Here is a 17,192-nt window from a genome sequence, read left to right on the forward strand (position 1 = left end):
GTTCCTACTTGTCCCCACGGGGATAAATAAATGGGAATTGAGGAATAATACCTTATCACAAGATCTTCGCTACTAGTTTGTGTTAAGTCCGATTAAATACAAGATGAGATGGCATTTCAAGTTGTACAGAATGGGTACCTAAGAATTACTACTAGAAACCTGAAAGCGGATTGTTCTTTATCAATAATTAAAAATCGAGTTGATTTTACTATCTTTGCTGAGGGAAATTGTCAGTGTATTTCGTAATTTGCTTACATATGAATACACATACGCTACAGCATCATTGCCATCATTGGTCTAGGGCGATTATAAGAATGTTGTTGAATTTTTCAACAACATCAGCAACATGGACAAAGACTTAGAAAATTAGTAAACTGCTGTAAAGAGAATGTGATAATAGATAATGTTTGACGACGCTACGGACTAAAAGGGTTTGCTTCTAGTTTATTATCCTTTAGATATTCTGTTTCAGTCAAAACAAGGGAGCTTTGAGACGACAGTGCTTCACATAAGATATTCCAACTGTGCAAAGTTACAAACTCTGAGTAGTTTGAATGCGTTTTGCTCTCGGATGATAATGCAGATGGGACTTGCGTCTCTTTTATTAGAGATTTTAAGCAGAGCGGAGCAGAAAGATTCTTAAGTATGTGAACGAACAAGAACATGTATGCGGCGTGAAAAATGCATGTATGCGGTGTGTAAATTGTATCGTATAAATACAGAGTAGTTTAATAAATAATGATATGTCCATTAGTGTTCCAGTAAACTGCCTTAAAGTGATAAATAATAGTTGGTTTTTAACTGATTTGTATGTTCGTCCGTATAATTAATTCGAGTTACAATTAATAAGATAAATCTCATTCAAGCGTTAATTTCTCATTGACTATTTTAGTTTTTGCACTTGCACGGGTAAAACTGTTTTTATTTTTATTTTTAATCACTTTTAAGGCAGTTCACTGAAACACTAATCGGCTTAAGTATAATTATTTATTAAAGTACAATATATACAGCGTGTTTGGTACATCGTTTGCCAAATTAAAACGGCAGATAGGTTGAGTCATTTGCTATCTTCTCAGGCCTAGAAATGTTTAATTTGGTGCAAAAAAAATTCTTCCCTTCTATGACAGTTTTTCGTACTTAAATTACAAATTTTTACTTTCGTAGTTGTAAAAAAAACCATGGCCAATTTTGTTTTTCTAGGCATGAGAACATAGCAAATGACTCAAGCTATCTGCGGTTTTAATTTGGCAAACGATGTACCAAACACTCTGTATATACAACAGTATATACAGGGTGATCAATCCAAATGGGTCAGTATGGAGAAGTCAGAAACTATAAGAGATAGCGAAATCTGTTCTTAGGAACCATGGCTTCGATTTTAGATTTAATAATAATGGCATTCAATTTTTATTTAAATCTATCATACATAACCGGGCTTCGAACCTGGTCAATATTCTTGTTGTTTGTTTGTATGACAACTTTTAAACGATGCGTGATAGGTGGGGGGTGCTCGACCAAATATCATAGAGGGCCCCGAGACAAAACAAACTACATTAAAAAAAAATCAAAATGGCCGACTTTTTTTAAATTTTTTCAAGTTGGTCCGAGCGCGCTGAGATTTGGCATGCGGCGAGCCTGGGGGCCCAAGATTACCATGTCAAAAAAAACATTTGGAAAAATCCAAAATGGCGGCGGACACGGGCAAAGTCAAATTTCCAAGTAGGTTAACCGAGCCCGAAGGGCGAGTTTCAGGCCGGGAGGCTGAAGACCGACCCTGGCGGAGGGCCGAAGGCCCGGAGCCTCCACCCCGACTCCCAAAACGCGACTCCCAATAGGAAAAGTTGGGTCGTGTTTAAGCTCCAACTTCCCCCTTTCGTGTGACGCTTCGGGCCTTCGGCCCTACGCGGAGCTGGGCCTTCGTTTGCTCGGCCTCGGCCTCGCGTTTTGGGAGTCGGGGTGGAGGCTCCGGGCCTTCGGCCCTCCGCCGGGGTCGGCCTTCGGCCTCCCGGCCTGAAGTTCGCCCTTCGGGCTCGCTTAACCTACTTGGAAATTTGACTTTGCCCGTGTCCGCCGCCATTTTGGATTTTTCCAAAATTTTTTTTTGACATGGTAATCTTGGGCCCCCAGGCTCGCCACATGCCAAATCTCAGCGCGCTCGGACCAACTTGAAAAAATTAAAAAAAATCGGCCCTTTTTGATTTTTTTTAATGTAGTTTGTTTTGTCTCGGGGCCCTCTATGATATTTGGTCGAGCACCCCCCCACCTATCACGCATCGTTTAAAAGTTGCCATACAAACAAACAACAAGAATATTGACCAGGATCGAATCCCGGTTATGTATGATAGATTTAAAAAAAAATTGAATTCCATTATTATTAAATCTAAAATCGAAGCCATGGTTCCTAAGAACAGATTTCGCTATCTCTATAGTTTCCGACTTCTCCATACTGACCCATTTGGATTGATCACCCTGTATACTGTTTTTATTAGTTGTTGAATTTTAGTGGTAACTACTGGGAAAAAATTCCCAGTAGTTACCACTGGTAATTGGTGGTAACTAGTGCGAATAACCCGAATAATGCAATAACTATATATTATATGAGATTGATACATAGTTACTGCGTATTTTATTAGGACGGCAGCTTTGTGTAGTAAATTTTTTATGGCAGAATTGCTTGTAGGGAGTTGGCTACCTTTTAGAGTGTTTTCCATAATAGTCTATTTTATAATAAATTATATATTTTGTTAGAGCCAGCCATGACTGAGCAAATACTAAATAAGATTAATGAATGATACACATGAGTTGCGTTCTCGCGCGCGACTCCATACTTGAAGTCGCGCCAGATGTATGGAGTCGCGCGCGAGAACGCAACTCAGACCACCTACCCCATTGCGATTTTGTAGTCGTTTCGCAGTTGAAATCAAGGCTCTGAACCGGTTTTTTCTTCATACAAAAAATACCGGTATTATTACGTTCTTTTTCGTTCTTTGGTTTTATTATTTCATTTTTGACAATCTAATAATAAGAAGTTGTTACCTAAATACATGATTCAGTCCTACGTAAAGAGCATAAAATAATTAAAAATATTGGGGCTATTTTGGGTTTTACAAAAAACCGGTTCCGAGCCCTGATTGAAATGCAGTCGAGCTATTATATCTTTTCGTTTTTAGATTTGAACATATTTAATCTAATATGCTACTATATATCCCAAAAACCATTTTGTATTTCATGACCCATGTTCCGTGGGAAAAGTTGTTCAGTTTTGTGAGTACCTACTGTACTGTCACTAGGTTTCGGGTTAAGTATACAGGGTTTTTGTAACACCTTGAATATATATTCGCACACATATATATATATATGTATAAAGCATCATAATATGCGCGCCACCTAAACCTAATTAGATTTTTTTTCTACCTGTGGTAGGTTCAATTGTTTAAGAATAAACTTTTTGTCGTATGAATCGTTTTTTAATGTTCTTTTTACAGTACTTGCTATGCCGAACCAACTTGTTTTCTTAGTTAGGCTATAATTAACCTCTATTTTATTTGACTGAAAGTTATGTGTACCTACGCATGCAGAAGATATTTTTGTTTAGTGTCGTGTCTACTTCCTATCTGTGTGAATTTGACTAATGTGTGTAAATTTATCAAAATATTCAAGGAACTTATGTAATTATATTGTATTAACCTAGAATCAATTTAGTATATTTAACAAACCTGTTTTGCAGTGTCTTCTACTAATTTTGTTGCGAACACTAAATGTTTTGTATTGTACCTAGTATTAACAACCTAGACATAATAGTATTGTCAATACAACAGTTTTGCTGTATCAAGTTTGCATTTGTGTTGCATATTATGTACCTGCTCCCCTAGTCTGTTAGGTTTTATGTCCGACGTAAAGCATTAGTCCTCTCCACTCGCATATTTGCCAGAAAGGGACGAATGCTTTATGTCAGACATACAATTTAGCGTACTAGGCTCCACAGATAAAAAAGGCCTTGAATCAACCTTTCGAAGTAAAGGTTGGCTCAACACGAGCTACAGTGTTGAATCAACTTCCGCTAAAAACAAGTTGTAGTCCTAACAACTAAAGCGAAAGTTGATTCAACATTGTAGCTCGTGTTGAGCCAACCTCTACTTCGAAAGGTTGATTCAACAGTATTTTATCAGATAGATGCAACACAAACGCACTTATTGATACTACAGAACTGTTTTGTTGAAAATACTATTTTATCTCGGTTGATACTACAAAACATTTTGAGTATTCCCAATAAAATTAGTATATGTTGACACAACAAAACTGCTTTGTTGAAAATACTATTGATTCTAGGTTAATACAACACCAAGACACTTATTGCCTCAACAAAACTACACTGTTAATTTTATAATTTAATTGAGGTTAATTTAACAAAACATACATGTAGATCTAACTATTACAAGATAAGTTGGTTCAACATTGCAGGACTGTTAACCCTACCCTTTTTTTTTAAGTACATTTAACCTTTAAAGCGGGTAATATCAACATCAATACATTTGATTGAATCAACACAACGAGTTTGTTAAAATTACCATTTAATCGAAGTCAACCCAACCTATGCTTTAAAGGTTAATTCAACATTAAGATTAGGTATTTTTAACACTAACGCACTCATTGACATAACAAAACAGTTTTGTTGAAAATACTATTTTATCTAGGTTGATACTACAAAAAATTTTGAGTATTCCCAATAAAATTAGTATATGTTGACACAACAAAACTGCTTTGTTGAAAATACTATTGATTCTAGGTTAATACAACACCAAGACACTTATTGCCTCAACAAAAATACACTGTTAGTTTTATTATTTAATCGAGGTTAATTCAACAAAACATACATGTAGACCTAACTATTACAGCCAAAGTTGTTTCAACAGTGCAGGACTGTTAACCCTACCTCTTTTTGAAAGTACATTTAACCTATAAATCAGGTAAATTCAACACCAAAACATTGATTGAATCAACACCACGATTTTGTTGGCTGTATTTAAAATATATTGGGTTGAGCCAACAATATAGTAAGAGTTGATCCAATATAGTAACTCGGTTAACACAACCTTGAGTAAAAGGGTTAATCTAACATTAAAAACACGTAGATTTTACTGACATGGTTTGTTATTTTTACAGGTTTGCACCAAGTGCAAACTAGTAAAACTAACCATTGAAAGTAAATAGATTCAACACAAACATACTTGTATTTTTAACATTTCAAGTACGTTAAACCAAACCTTGTTAGAGAGTTAATTTTACTGTCATGGTTTGTTGTTTTTACAGGTTTGCACCAAGTGCAAACTAGTAAAACTAACCATTGAAAGTAAGTAGGTTCAACACAAACATACTTGTGTTTTTAACATTTCAAGTGCGTTAAACCAAACCTTGTTAGAGAGTTAATTTTACTGTCATGGTTTGTTGTTTTACAGGTTTGCACCAAGTGCAAACTAGTAAAACTAACAAAAATGTAAAGGTTAAGTAATGAATTAATAGTTTGCTAGACGGTTAAATTAACCATTGTGCTACTTGTAAAAACAACTAAAAATCGAAGGGTTGGTGCTATATCAACCCCTTGTTAGAGGGTTAATTTTACCATTATATTGAAATGTTGAATCAACAAATATGCAATAAGTTGAAGTTACCGTAACTGATCAACAATACAGTTTTTGTTGATTCAACAAAACTCAAGGGTATGTAGGTGCTATATTAACCCATAAATTTTGTTGAAATATGGTAAAACCAACTAAAAAATTCTTTCAGTGTAAGACCGATTAAAGGGCATTTCTCAGGAGGGCCGTTTTTACGTGTCCGGGGCAGTAATTGATTGAATTTACTGTTCAATAAATCTGAATTAATTTAGGCATGATCTTCAGCTTATATTCTGTCTGGAACACTATCAAATTATTTATTTATTATTTATATAATACAAGAAAAATAAATCCAAATGCCAAAAATGATGTTCGGTGGGCGTGTCCCGCACCCAGATTTTATGAAACAAAAAATTATTACTCAAGATGGGGCATTAGATCGGAGTTATTATGGGTATTCACGCATAGGGTATTAGTTAGCTTATCATATTCTTTATATCACAATAATGTGTTTGCTCAACACATTGAATAAAACCAAATTTACGATGTGTCCCGGGCTAGTGACTGATATCGGTGTAATTTACAAAACATGTCAGTACTCCTTCAAAGTTGTAGACCAGGAACTCAGTGTCTCAAACATAGTATACTTTAGTTGTGCCTTAACCGTTGAATAAAGTAGAGGTACAGTCACAGTACAATAAAGTGATTTTTTAAACGTTTCTCCGTCCTTCGCTGGGTTTGGTCCTATGTTTTTTTGAGATCGGTGGTGCAATTTACTCCGAAAGTTTTAGTGCAATTATCGTTATGTGAGTGATTAAGAAGTCATCGAAAGTACGTAAATCCACCATTATTACATCTCCTCTGTATCGTTCATGCTATTTCTGTAATCTCTAAAAAGTGATTAATTTTGATATCGCTGGTGTTGATTTCCCTGGTTTCGGTGGATTTTTTGACCACCGATATCAAAAAAGTGATCACTGAATTCAAATCCTGCTTTGTAAACTACTTTGTTGTACTAATTTATCATGTCTAAAAAGTGAAAGATACGTTGTACAAACGTAAAATTATGTTCGTAAGTAAATTATGTCATAGTAGGTACACAAAATCACTAGTTCACTATGAGTAGTTTTTTAAACCAGACGTATAGACCCAATGTTTCTTTCTCTGTCTTGATATTCTTTTCCAACCAATTAAGTAAATTATGTTCGTCGTCCTCTGTATCACCGGAGGTCCTACACCTCGATACCTTTAAACATGTCAGCCATGTTAAATAAATGTAGTCAATTAGATCCCACTTCTTTTAAAATAACTTGTGTATGTAAAGTACTATGCAAGGTGAACCCAAGGGACAGGATGTACAGAACAAGGGATTAAAAATAAAATAGCATTCTAATGTCGAGATCGCTTCAAAGGCACTGAGCGTACCTACTGATCGATATTTCTAAAGGATAGCCATAGACACAAATTGAACACAGCAAATGTTTTAACAGTCCTCAATGTCTTATGTCTTTGTCAACAACTTTGTTACAATTTAGCTCAAGTGTTTGAGGGTGCTGGAGATCATAATTAATTGGTAATTGGATCTTCAAGCATTACTCGACTACTTCAAATATTATAGTTTTAAATTGACGGAGTTCACGCTTTTAAACTCTTTTATTAAAAAAATACTTGTTTTCCGTATTGCATCACATTGCTTTATAAGTACATTAAATATTTAATGAGCATTGAACACCACTCAAGAGTGTATTGTTTATCGGGTGCAGGTAGGGTTTGCACGACGGATCCGAAATGTATGGGAAGATCCGCGGATCCGGATCCAGATCCGGATAATTTCATACATTTCGGATCCGGATTGCAAACCCTAGGTGCAGGTAACATAAGTTTTTTTTAGATGCGTGTGCGGTCGGATTGCGTGAAACAAACATCTTCTCCTTCATGGATATAATAATGCAATGAATAAATGATTATACCTAATATGCGAATTTGTGGTCGACAATGTCGACATGTCTGATACTCGTTTCAGGGCCACACATCACCCTATTATATGAGGCCAGTCATATAGTGTGGGATATCTTCTAGAGATGTTGATTTACAAGCCATAATTTGGTTATTTTAAAATCTTGAGTCTATATCTATTAAATTTATGTAAGCTTTCGAGATCATTAGCCTTGTTACATCGCTTATCAACAAATAGGATTGAAAAATATGATTAAAATAATTATATAATTGATATATAAAACCTAAATGTGATTTTGGTGTAAGCATTATTGAATTCGGTGACGCAAATTGATTTCAGTGCCTGCACATGATTTCGGTGTTTTTTAAATCTCAAATATCTTGAAAACTATAAGGTTCTAATGGAGGCCTCCACTACCAATATTTTTTATATTAAGGGTAGATTTTAGGAAATAAACTTGCATATTATATAAGTTAAAAAAAAAATTTGGCACCGAAGTCAGGCACCGAATGTCATCTCTGAGAATCGCCCTAAACACAAGATGAGATGGCATTTCAAGTTGTACAGAATGGGTACCTAAGAATTACTACTAGAAACCTGAAAGCGGATTGTTCTTTATCAATAATTAAAAATCGAGTTGATTTTACTATCTTTGCTAAGGGAAATTGTCAGTGTATTTCGTAATTTGCTTACATATGAACACACATACGCTAAACTGCATCATTGCCATCATTGGTCTAGGGCGATTATAAGAATGTTTGTAGAATTTTTCTAGAATGTTTGTAGAATTTATTAGAAAGTCTCGTACTTGTAGTTATACATAGCAGCATGGACAAAGACTTAGAAAATTAGTAAACTGCTATAAAGAGAATGTGATAATAATGCTGGACGAAGCAACAGTCTAAAGGTTTGCTTCTAGTTTATTATCCTTTAGATATTCTGTTTCAGTCAAAACAAGGGAGCTTTAAGACGACAGTGCTTCACATAAGATATTCCAACTGTGCAAAGTTACAAACTTTGAGTAGTTTGAATGCGTTTTGCTCTCGGATGATAATGCAGATGGGACTTGCGTCTCTTTTATTAAAGATTTTAAGCAGAGCGGAGCAGAAAGATTCTTGAGTATGTGTATGCGGCGTGAAAAAGGCTATTGTGGATCAACGATGAAGAAACCATTGGAGCGGGTAAACGTACTTTCAAAATACGTAGTGATCATTTTGACAGTACGATCACGGCACGGGAACAGGCCGGGCTCGGGAAGTATGCCGTGCCGGTATTGAGTAGCTTGCATCCGTCGCGAGTTGGGGATCCGGTGATGACACACAGAGTCAGTTATCAGCTTGCACGTGTCTGACCGCGATTGTTCTAGCATAAGTTATCAATAATGCAGAATCGATTCAGGTGGGATGGCCTCTGACCAGCAATGGATATGTGCATTCCGGCTTCTGTGGTTCACAGTTGTGGTAAGACATAAGTGTCTCCTTAGGGTCTGTTAAGAGTGTTGCTGTTTAGTATGACATACCTAGTCTCTGAGTTTGTAGGCGATTCCCCTGGAGTTGTGTATGATGAGTTGGCTCTTTCACTCTTCATAATGATACGTAGTAGATATATGTAAATACCGATGCCGGTTTCGGTTGGATCCGAACTAAGAGATGATTCGGTGACGATACGGGAACCTAGCTGTCGGCTCGGTGAGTACTCGGCATGTGTTAGACCCGGTACGTAGCGAAAGTCTGCTTGGGATAGTTTCTGTCCAGCAGAAAACATTGGGCTTGTATTTACCTAGAGTCTCTAAGTTTGTAGGCGCTCCCCTTGGAGTTGAGTATGACCAGTTGGCTCTCGCGCTCTTCGTCCGAGGAAACGTTGTTGATGCTGTGCTCCCGGCCCTCCAGACCGGAGTTCAACCTGCAATGGTTAGTTAGTTAGTTAGGTTATGAATAAAGCAGTTATTAGGAGAATTAGTTTGATCAGTAGCTGTATTATTTCCAGGGAAATATTATGATAGTAGTGGTATGAAAAAGCATTTAAATGGGTAATAGTAATCTTAAATTAACCCCCTACCTATTGTGGCGGTGTATCCCGGACCTGCATTTGGGGAATAGCCGCGTGACGTCGGAGCCCGGCGTGGATTCCTCCTTCGCCCATTTACATGTCATGGGTCCTCCCTTCGCCCATCTACCTGTCGTGGCGGTGCATCCTCGGCCGGCACTTGGGGAACAGCCGCGTGACGTCGGAGCCCGGAGTGGAGTCCCCCGCGTCCCGCGCCGCGCTCATGTCCCCCTACCTTTGCATGCTTCTACCTGTCGTGGCGGTGCATGCTCGGCCGGCACTTGGGGAACAGCGGCGTGACGTCGGAGCCCGGCGTGGAGTCCCCCGCGTCACGCGCCGCGCTCATGTCCCCCTACCTTTGCATGCTTCTACCTGTCGTGGCGTTGCATGCTCGGCCGGCACTGAGGAAACAGCGGCGTGACGTCGGAGCCCGGCGTGGAGTCCCCCGCGTCCCGCGCCGCGCTCATGTCCCCCTACCTTTGCATGCTTCTACCTGTCGTGGCGGTGCATGCTCGGCCGGCACTTGGGGAACAGCGGCGTGACGTCGGAGCCCGGCGTGGAGTCCCCCGCGTCCCGCGCCGCGCTCATGTCTCCCTACCTTTGCATGCTCCTACCTGTCGTGGCGGTGCATCCTCGGCCGGCACTTGGGGAACAGCGGCGTGACGTCGGAGCCCGGCGTGGAGTCCCCCGCGTCCCGCGCCGCGCTCATGTCTCCCTACCTTTGCATGCTCCTACCTGTCGTGGCGGTGCATCCTCGGCCGGCACTTGGGGAACAGCCGCGTGACGTCGGAGCCCGGCGTGGAGTCCCCCGCGTCCCGCGCCGCGCTCATGTCGCCGCCAGCCTCACGCCTGCACCCGCGTTGGCTCTGCAACAACAAGACGATCTCTTAATTTTGTTAGCACCATTTCCTCTTAAGCCACGGCGGTGTACCCATCCCAATTTCCCAAATTATAAATTATTTGCAATCATTAGACGAATTCTAAAAGTGAGCAATACGTGCTTCCATATCATATAATACAAGTCCTCGTCATTACTTTATGACGTCTATTTCAGTTTATAATTTATATAGGTATACCTAGAGTTAGACCAAGAAAAGTTTGCAACGATTTTGATAACACACGCAGTGCAAAAGTGTTATTTTAAACGTCAAACTTCTATGAAATTATGACGTATAAATAACATTTGCACTGCGCCTGCTATCAAAATCGTTGCAGACTTTCCTTGGTCTAACTCTAGTCATTAGGTATGTACTAATATTTATATAAATAAAATATTAATTTGTTCTGTAGATGTCCTCAGTATTATCACTAAAACTACAACAATTCCAAAACTGTTTAATATTAATGCCGCTCTATGTATTATGACTCCTCTACACGATGGGCCAACGCCGGCCACTCCAAGGGACGCAGCCATGCGGTAGAATGAGATAGCAATATCACTTGCTCCCTCCAACGCATAAATGTGTCCCTTGGAGTGGCCGGCGTTGGCCCATCGTATAGAGGAGCCATTAGAAATATGGCATGCAACATAAGTCGTCAGCCTCATAGAAAAACGCTGATACACTCCAGCCGGTTCCGTGCCGTGACGTGTACGCCGCTGCCAAACGATGCGGTCGATACGTGCTATAAGGCCACGAAAACTGACATTATGCTCCAATTGAATTTATTTCTTCATTAAAGGCCGAACTGGGGGAATCAATTCCTAATTTAAATTGCGTAATAAGTCGCTATGGATTAGAAATGTCACTTAACCGTAGCAAGCAACATAAAGACGTCAGCCTCATAGAAAAACGCTGATAAACTCCAGCCGGTTCCGTACCATGACGTGTACGAAGCTGCCAACTGCCAAACTACGCGGTCGATACGTGCTATTCGCTATGTGCACGACTGGTGCTGCCCTCATTTTGTCGGAATTTCTACGTTAAATCTTATGGAGTAAAATTAGTTCAAGCGGCTGCCGCTAGTACTAATGTCGGACATTCCATAAGGTTACCCGTGTTTGTGACGATCAGCGCCACCGACTTCGCACGTTCCCAATAAGGCCACGAAAACGTTACCCCGGCACTTCGCCACGGCTCATGAGAGCCTGGGGTCCGCTTGACGAAAACTGACATTATGCTCAAATTAAATTACCTAATTTCTTCATCAAAGGCCGAGCTGGAGGAATCAGTTCCAAAGTTAAATTGTGTAATAAGTCGCTATGGATTAGAAAAGTGTCACTTATGTTGATGAAGGCAGCGCACGACTGTTCATTGCGGGGAGTCTTTGGTTAGTAAGTAGAAGGTAACATACTTGGCGTAGTTGCCACAAAGAATTGTGTATTATTTAATATATGCCTCTACATTCAAGAATTGCGTATGATTTGAATATATATCTATACATTCAAATTATACACAATTCTTTGCCAAGTGAACGGGAACAGGCACTGGACGGTGAACTGACGCAATTACCCGCGCTATGAGGTGCTAAAAGACATGCAGTGCATATTTCGTCAAGGAAGCGGAGTGCGTGTGCAATCCAGAATGAAAATTAAGCTTCCAAAATGCCAACTTGCATATAATAGCAATCAATTTCCGATGCTCATTTTTTATTTTGTCTGGTAACACATACACATTTCACATGGAATAGTGCAAAGACTTTAAAAACGCGTATCTAATGGACCAACAGCTAAGGCTGGCACGCGGCTAGAGCTTTCCTAATGCACGATTTATTCGAGGCAGTTTTATCGCCAAGATATGAAAGCGTTCCATGTTACATAAATCTATTGTCTACATATTATTACGGGGATACTGTGTATACATTCTTGCTTAGGGTATATTCGGCTTTGGAACTAATACTTACCTAAAGTTTAAAAATGTCAGCTCGATTATGGATATTTTTTTCCTATGACACTTGACATCATTCCGATTTTGGTCGCACTTTTGATATATGACAGACAATCTTGTAGATAGGTAGTAGGTCTGTGTCTGTGCGTAGAACTTGACATCATAATATAGCGTGACTCAAAGTTACATCTTTACAGTTCATGAAAATAACCCTCATCAGACAGACTCAAAGAAGCAAAAATTTACCAAAAAACAAAAGCAACATAGACACTAATCACATTAACGTTCCGAAATTCCATTTTTTAAACGTAACCAAATAAATTAACATTCTTTTCATAGGCCTAACCTTTTAACATAATTTATTACTGGCCAAACATTTTCTCCGAGACTCTGATATTTAATTAAAAAGGAAAAACGCCGTTGCGCTTTTGTTTCTGTTCGGAATAATGTAATTTTCCATTTAGTGAGAAGGGGTCTATTCTGTAAATGGCGTCATAATTACTGCGAGAGCTGTCGACTATTCTTATGGAATATTTTAAATAACTAGGGTTGTCAGTTAGCATTTAATGTGAAAGTTAAAATTTGTGAAATAATAGTAGGACATTGCCGACAATATTGCAGAGGACGGGAAACGGCAATTCGTGGATGAGCGATTTTTTTCGGGCGAAGTGAAACTTTTTATGAAAAACGAGACGTGGTTACCAAAACAATTTGACACTGGGTAAACGCTTTAACCGCTTAACCCCGCGTTAGTGGGATGGTGCAGGTGGCGCTTAATCGTAGAATATTTTATTAATTTTTTGACAAATTGCCAGTAAGAAGGAGCCTCTGTGATATCCCGGGTCACGCATACATTTTAGCGCAGACTTTTCTGAGATCCATTTTGACGAATGTGACAGCCCTGCTCACTACGTCTATGACGAACCAAAGGCTTGAAGCCGTCGCGCCAATTAGCACGCATTAATTGAAATTAGATCTTGTTACGTTGAACTTAAGTATCCATTTCGAATGCTCGCAGTATGAAAGGAGGTGATAATGAAATTCGCGAGTGACGAAGACTGTTTGATTAAATTTCGGACCAGGAATCAGTTTTAATGGCTTGGAATCTGGGACACGGGGAATTTCCAGTAAATTAAATGTAATCTAGTAAATGTAAAGTAAATCCTATTTTAGTTACTTTGGGTAATAAATAATACCTGCGACTTGCAATCCGGTCGCGGCTTCAAATCCCGGCTCGTACCAATGAGTTTTTCGGAACTTATGTACGAAATACCTATCATTTGATATTTACCAGTCGCTTTTCGGTGAAGGAAAATATCGCGAGGAAACAGGACTAATCCCAATAAGGCCTAGTTTCCCCTCTGGGTTGGAAGGACAGATGGCAGTCGCTTTCGTAAAAACTAGTGCTTACGGCAATTCATGGGATTAGTAGTAGTCCACCTCGCCGTGTCCGATGACGGCGACTCCTTCAAATGTTTTTAATTAGGAACATGCACAGACAAAACATCCTCTAGACTGAGCATAGTCGCGCTACCCCCTCTGCCACGCATACGGTAATTTTACTCCATGTTCGAGTCGAAAGTGTCTTTGTGTGACGTCCGTGACTTTGAACGGACCAATCACGGCACGGGATTTCGCTCACCTCGTCCCGCGCACCCCCGCATTTTTGGTATCATCGGTTGCATGAAATAATTGTTCTAAACTCGGTCTATGGGAACATGGAACGCTCTGATATGCTTGCGAAGCCAATCTTTGGAAATTCGATTACATGGTGTGCAATTTAGCTGGCCGGCTGAGTTGTAGGTGTAGGTTTACGAGGGCTTCGTTATGGGATTAGTTGCCAAGCGGACCCCATCAGGCTCCCATGAGCCGTGGCGAAATGCCGGGATAACGTGAGGAAGATGATGGGTAATAATTAATAAATAATACGTTAGTAGTCTAGTCGGAAGATGGCCGTTGAGGTCGAAAAGTGCTCGAGTGGAGACCACGGACTAGCAAGCGCAGCGTAGGACGTCCACCCACAAGATGGACAGACGACCTTGTTAAGGCCGCCGGAAGACGCTGGATGCGGGTTGCTCCCAACCGGTACGAATGGAGGTCCAAGGGGGAGGCCTATGTTCAGCAGTGGACGTCTTATGGCTGAGATGATGATGATGATGAGTCTAACGGGAAGGCGTGAGGTTCTTTAACTGGATGTGGGTCCAACATGAACCTACTGGGCCCAGGGGCGTATTTAATACCCTAAGGCTATTTAGGCCATGGCCCGGGGCGCCTATGGCGGATTCCATTTTGTTTTTCTTCCTTGACTTTTGGGGAGGCAAACTTATTGGCCAGGGGCGCCAAAATTACATCCCTGACTGGGCCTTAAATCTGAATCACAATCAGGCTCCTGTTAATGACAAGCATCGTAATTTGCTAGTGACGTATCAGCTCATTAGAAGCCGCTAGGGGTAATGAGATACGACACATTCGCTAATTGCTGCAGCTGCACTATGCAGGGTTAGATGGATTTAGCAAAACTATGTTAGTTTTGTTGGATTAGGGTCGTTTACGAGTACATCAAGGGGGAGGCCTATGTGCAGCCAGTCTAGCAGTGGACGTCTTATGGCTGAGATGATGATGATGATGACATTAAAGGCCCTAGCACACCGGCCGCGTGCACAAGCCTTAGGAGTACGCGAGTAAGTTGTTGTTCCCCAGTTTTTCAACTACCCCCTTGTGTTGTGTTGTATGTTACCTGTTTGTGTTGAACGGCATGCGTTTCAATTTGTAGTTGTTAATTATTGATTAATTTTGACGCTAAAACTTACAATTGGTTCTGTAATTTGCCTGTAGGACTGTCATCTACGTATTAGTTTTCCATGTATGTACTGAATATATATGTAGACATATACTAAATAAAAATAACTTAAGTTCGAATCTCCATCTCGAAACCCCCGTCCCTTTATGTAACTATTTAGTTACAACCCGTTGATGGCGTTTCGCATCATTAGCGCGTTCCGGCGGCGTCGACGTCGGCTCGTCGGCTATTCAAACAGTACGGCTACCACCAGGGGCATATTTCTCGAACGATATTAGTCTAATGGACCACGCGGGTATGTCCTTAAACTACGTCCAAAACCATGCACCGGTGGACGGGCAGCAGCGTCCCTGAAATTCGGTGTACTCGACTGCGATCGCCAACCCGCCTGCCAAGCGTGGCGATTATGGCATTCACCCCCCATCCGGCACGTATGGAGGTCCAAGGGGGAAGCCTATGTTCAGCAGTGGACGTCTTACGGTTGAGATGATGATGATGATTAGTCTATTATTAGTGTGTTGACATGGCAACCCATACGATTTGACAGTTCGTAAACTAATAATATCAATGTAATACCGTTCGAGAAATAGGCCCCAGTTTGACACTGACATACGCTAGCGCGTGCGTAACTTATTTTATATGTATCTCTCTAGTATTCGCATATACTTACCAGCAAGCGAGATGTAAAGAAAGTAAGTTACGTGGACGTTATCGAATATGTCAGTTTGACACGGCTGATGCAGCCGTGGTAAGGGGTTGTGCACAAATCACGCGAGGTATTGGTGATATTTGGTGAGGTTTTTGGCAACCCCCCCTCCCCCTCCCCCCACACAACCTCACGTGTATTTTTTTACAAATTTTTCATTGGACTAATTTTAAGATAAATAGTATTGTATACATATAGAAAATCTTGTTTATTTTTCTATTTTCGTTAAATAGACTCACTATTTTGAAGTGCAGAGTGAAGATTTATGTTTAACGTAATCGAGAAATAGTATCTAATCATGTGGTAGGTTTTCTTTCTTAGTTTCGTTCACTGTAGAAAAATACACGTGAGGTTTCCTTATACCCCCCCTCCCCCAACGTGATCTATCGTGATTTTTTCCTGACCCCTCTCCCCCTATCGAACCTCGCGTGATTTGTGCAAAACCCCTAACTGGTAGGGCTACGAATAGGTACCTAGATGTTTGAAAACATTTAGTCGATAAAATGTAGGTTATTCTTACTTTGACAGACGGCGGCGCCGGCGTTGAAGGCGCGCTAATGATGCAATACAACATCAGATATCTTCAATATCTTCATAACTAAGTAGCTGCATGGAAATACCGGGTGTGGCCTGTAGTATGAGCAAAAAATTTAACTGTAGGCTGTACTCCTCATACTGATCAACATTTGTTCAACGACTTTTGAAAATAACTTGTACTTTGATTTTTAATACACTTTAAAGTTTATTCTAAGACGCAATGTATTGCGAATTTTGTTTTGTTTAAGGCGTGACAAGCAACGTCAATCACAATGATATGGCGTGGCGATGGCGTCCATTAATTGAAGATAATATTTATTTTGTATGAAAAATAGGGAGTCTAAATACTTCATAATTTTTAAAAGTTGTTGAACAAAAGTGTCACAGTTTGAGGAGTACAAATAGTACAATCTATGTTTTAATTATTTGCTCATGTTACAGGCCACACCCGGTATATGACTCGCTATAGCCAAAAAGAATAGATAGTATAGAGGGGTCCTGTCAAAGTAAATTTTGTAGTCACGGTACATTTACTGCCATCTATCGACACACGATTAAAACTTAAAATAAAATTGAAAATGTATAAATGAATTAAAATATGTTTACGGATATATGATTATTAATTTTTATTGTTCCACAATGACCCATGTTCTTTCACTGATACGTGTTAAAATTGTTAAATATCAAACAGTGTCGCCAACGCCAT

The 17,192-nt window shown here is 39.9% G+C and overlaps 1 protein-coding gene across 1 annotated transcript in view; it reads right to left on the minus strand.

Annotated features, from left to right (window-relative positions):
- Positions 1-9,843, minus strand: part of LOC134680427 (uncharacterized) — a 45,622-nt gene extending 35,779 nt beyond the window's left edge. Inside the window, exons 1-2 of the mRNA XM_063539558.1 lie at positions 9,749-9,843; positions 9,352-9,474 (exon numbers count right to left, since the gene is read on the minus strand). Coding sequence (XP_063395628.1) covers positions 9,352-9,474; positions 9,749-9,843 — 218 coding nt within the window. The remainder of the gene's footprint in view (positions 1-9,351; positions 9,475-9,748) is intronic.
- Between the last annotated feature and the right edge of the window lie 7,349 nt (positions 9,844-17,192).

This window comes from Cydia fagiglandana, chromosome 3 (assembly GCF_963556715.1).
Source record: "Cydia fagiglandana chromosome 3, ilCydFagi1.1, whole genome shotgun sequence".
NCBI classification, from domain to species: Eukaryota; Metazoa; Arthropoda; class Insecta; order Lepidoptera; family Tortricidae; genus Cydia; species Cydia fagiglandana.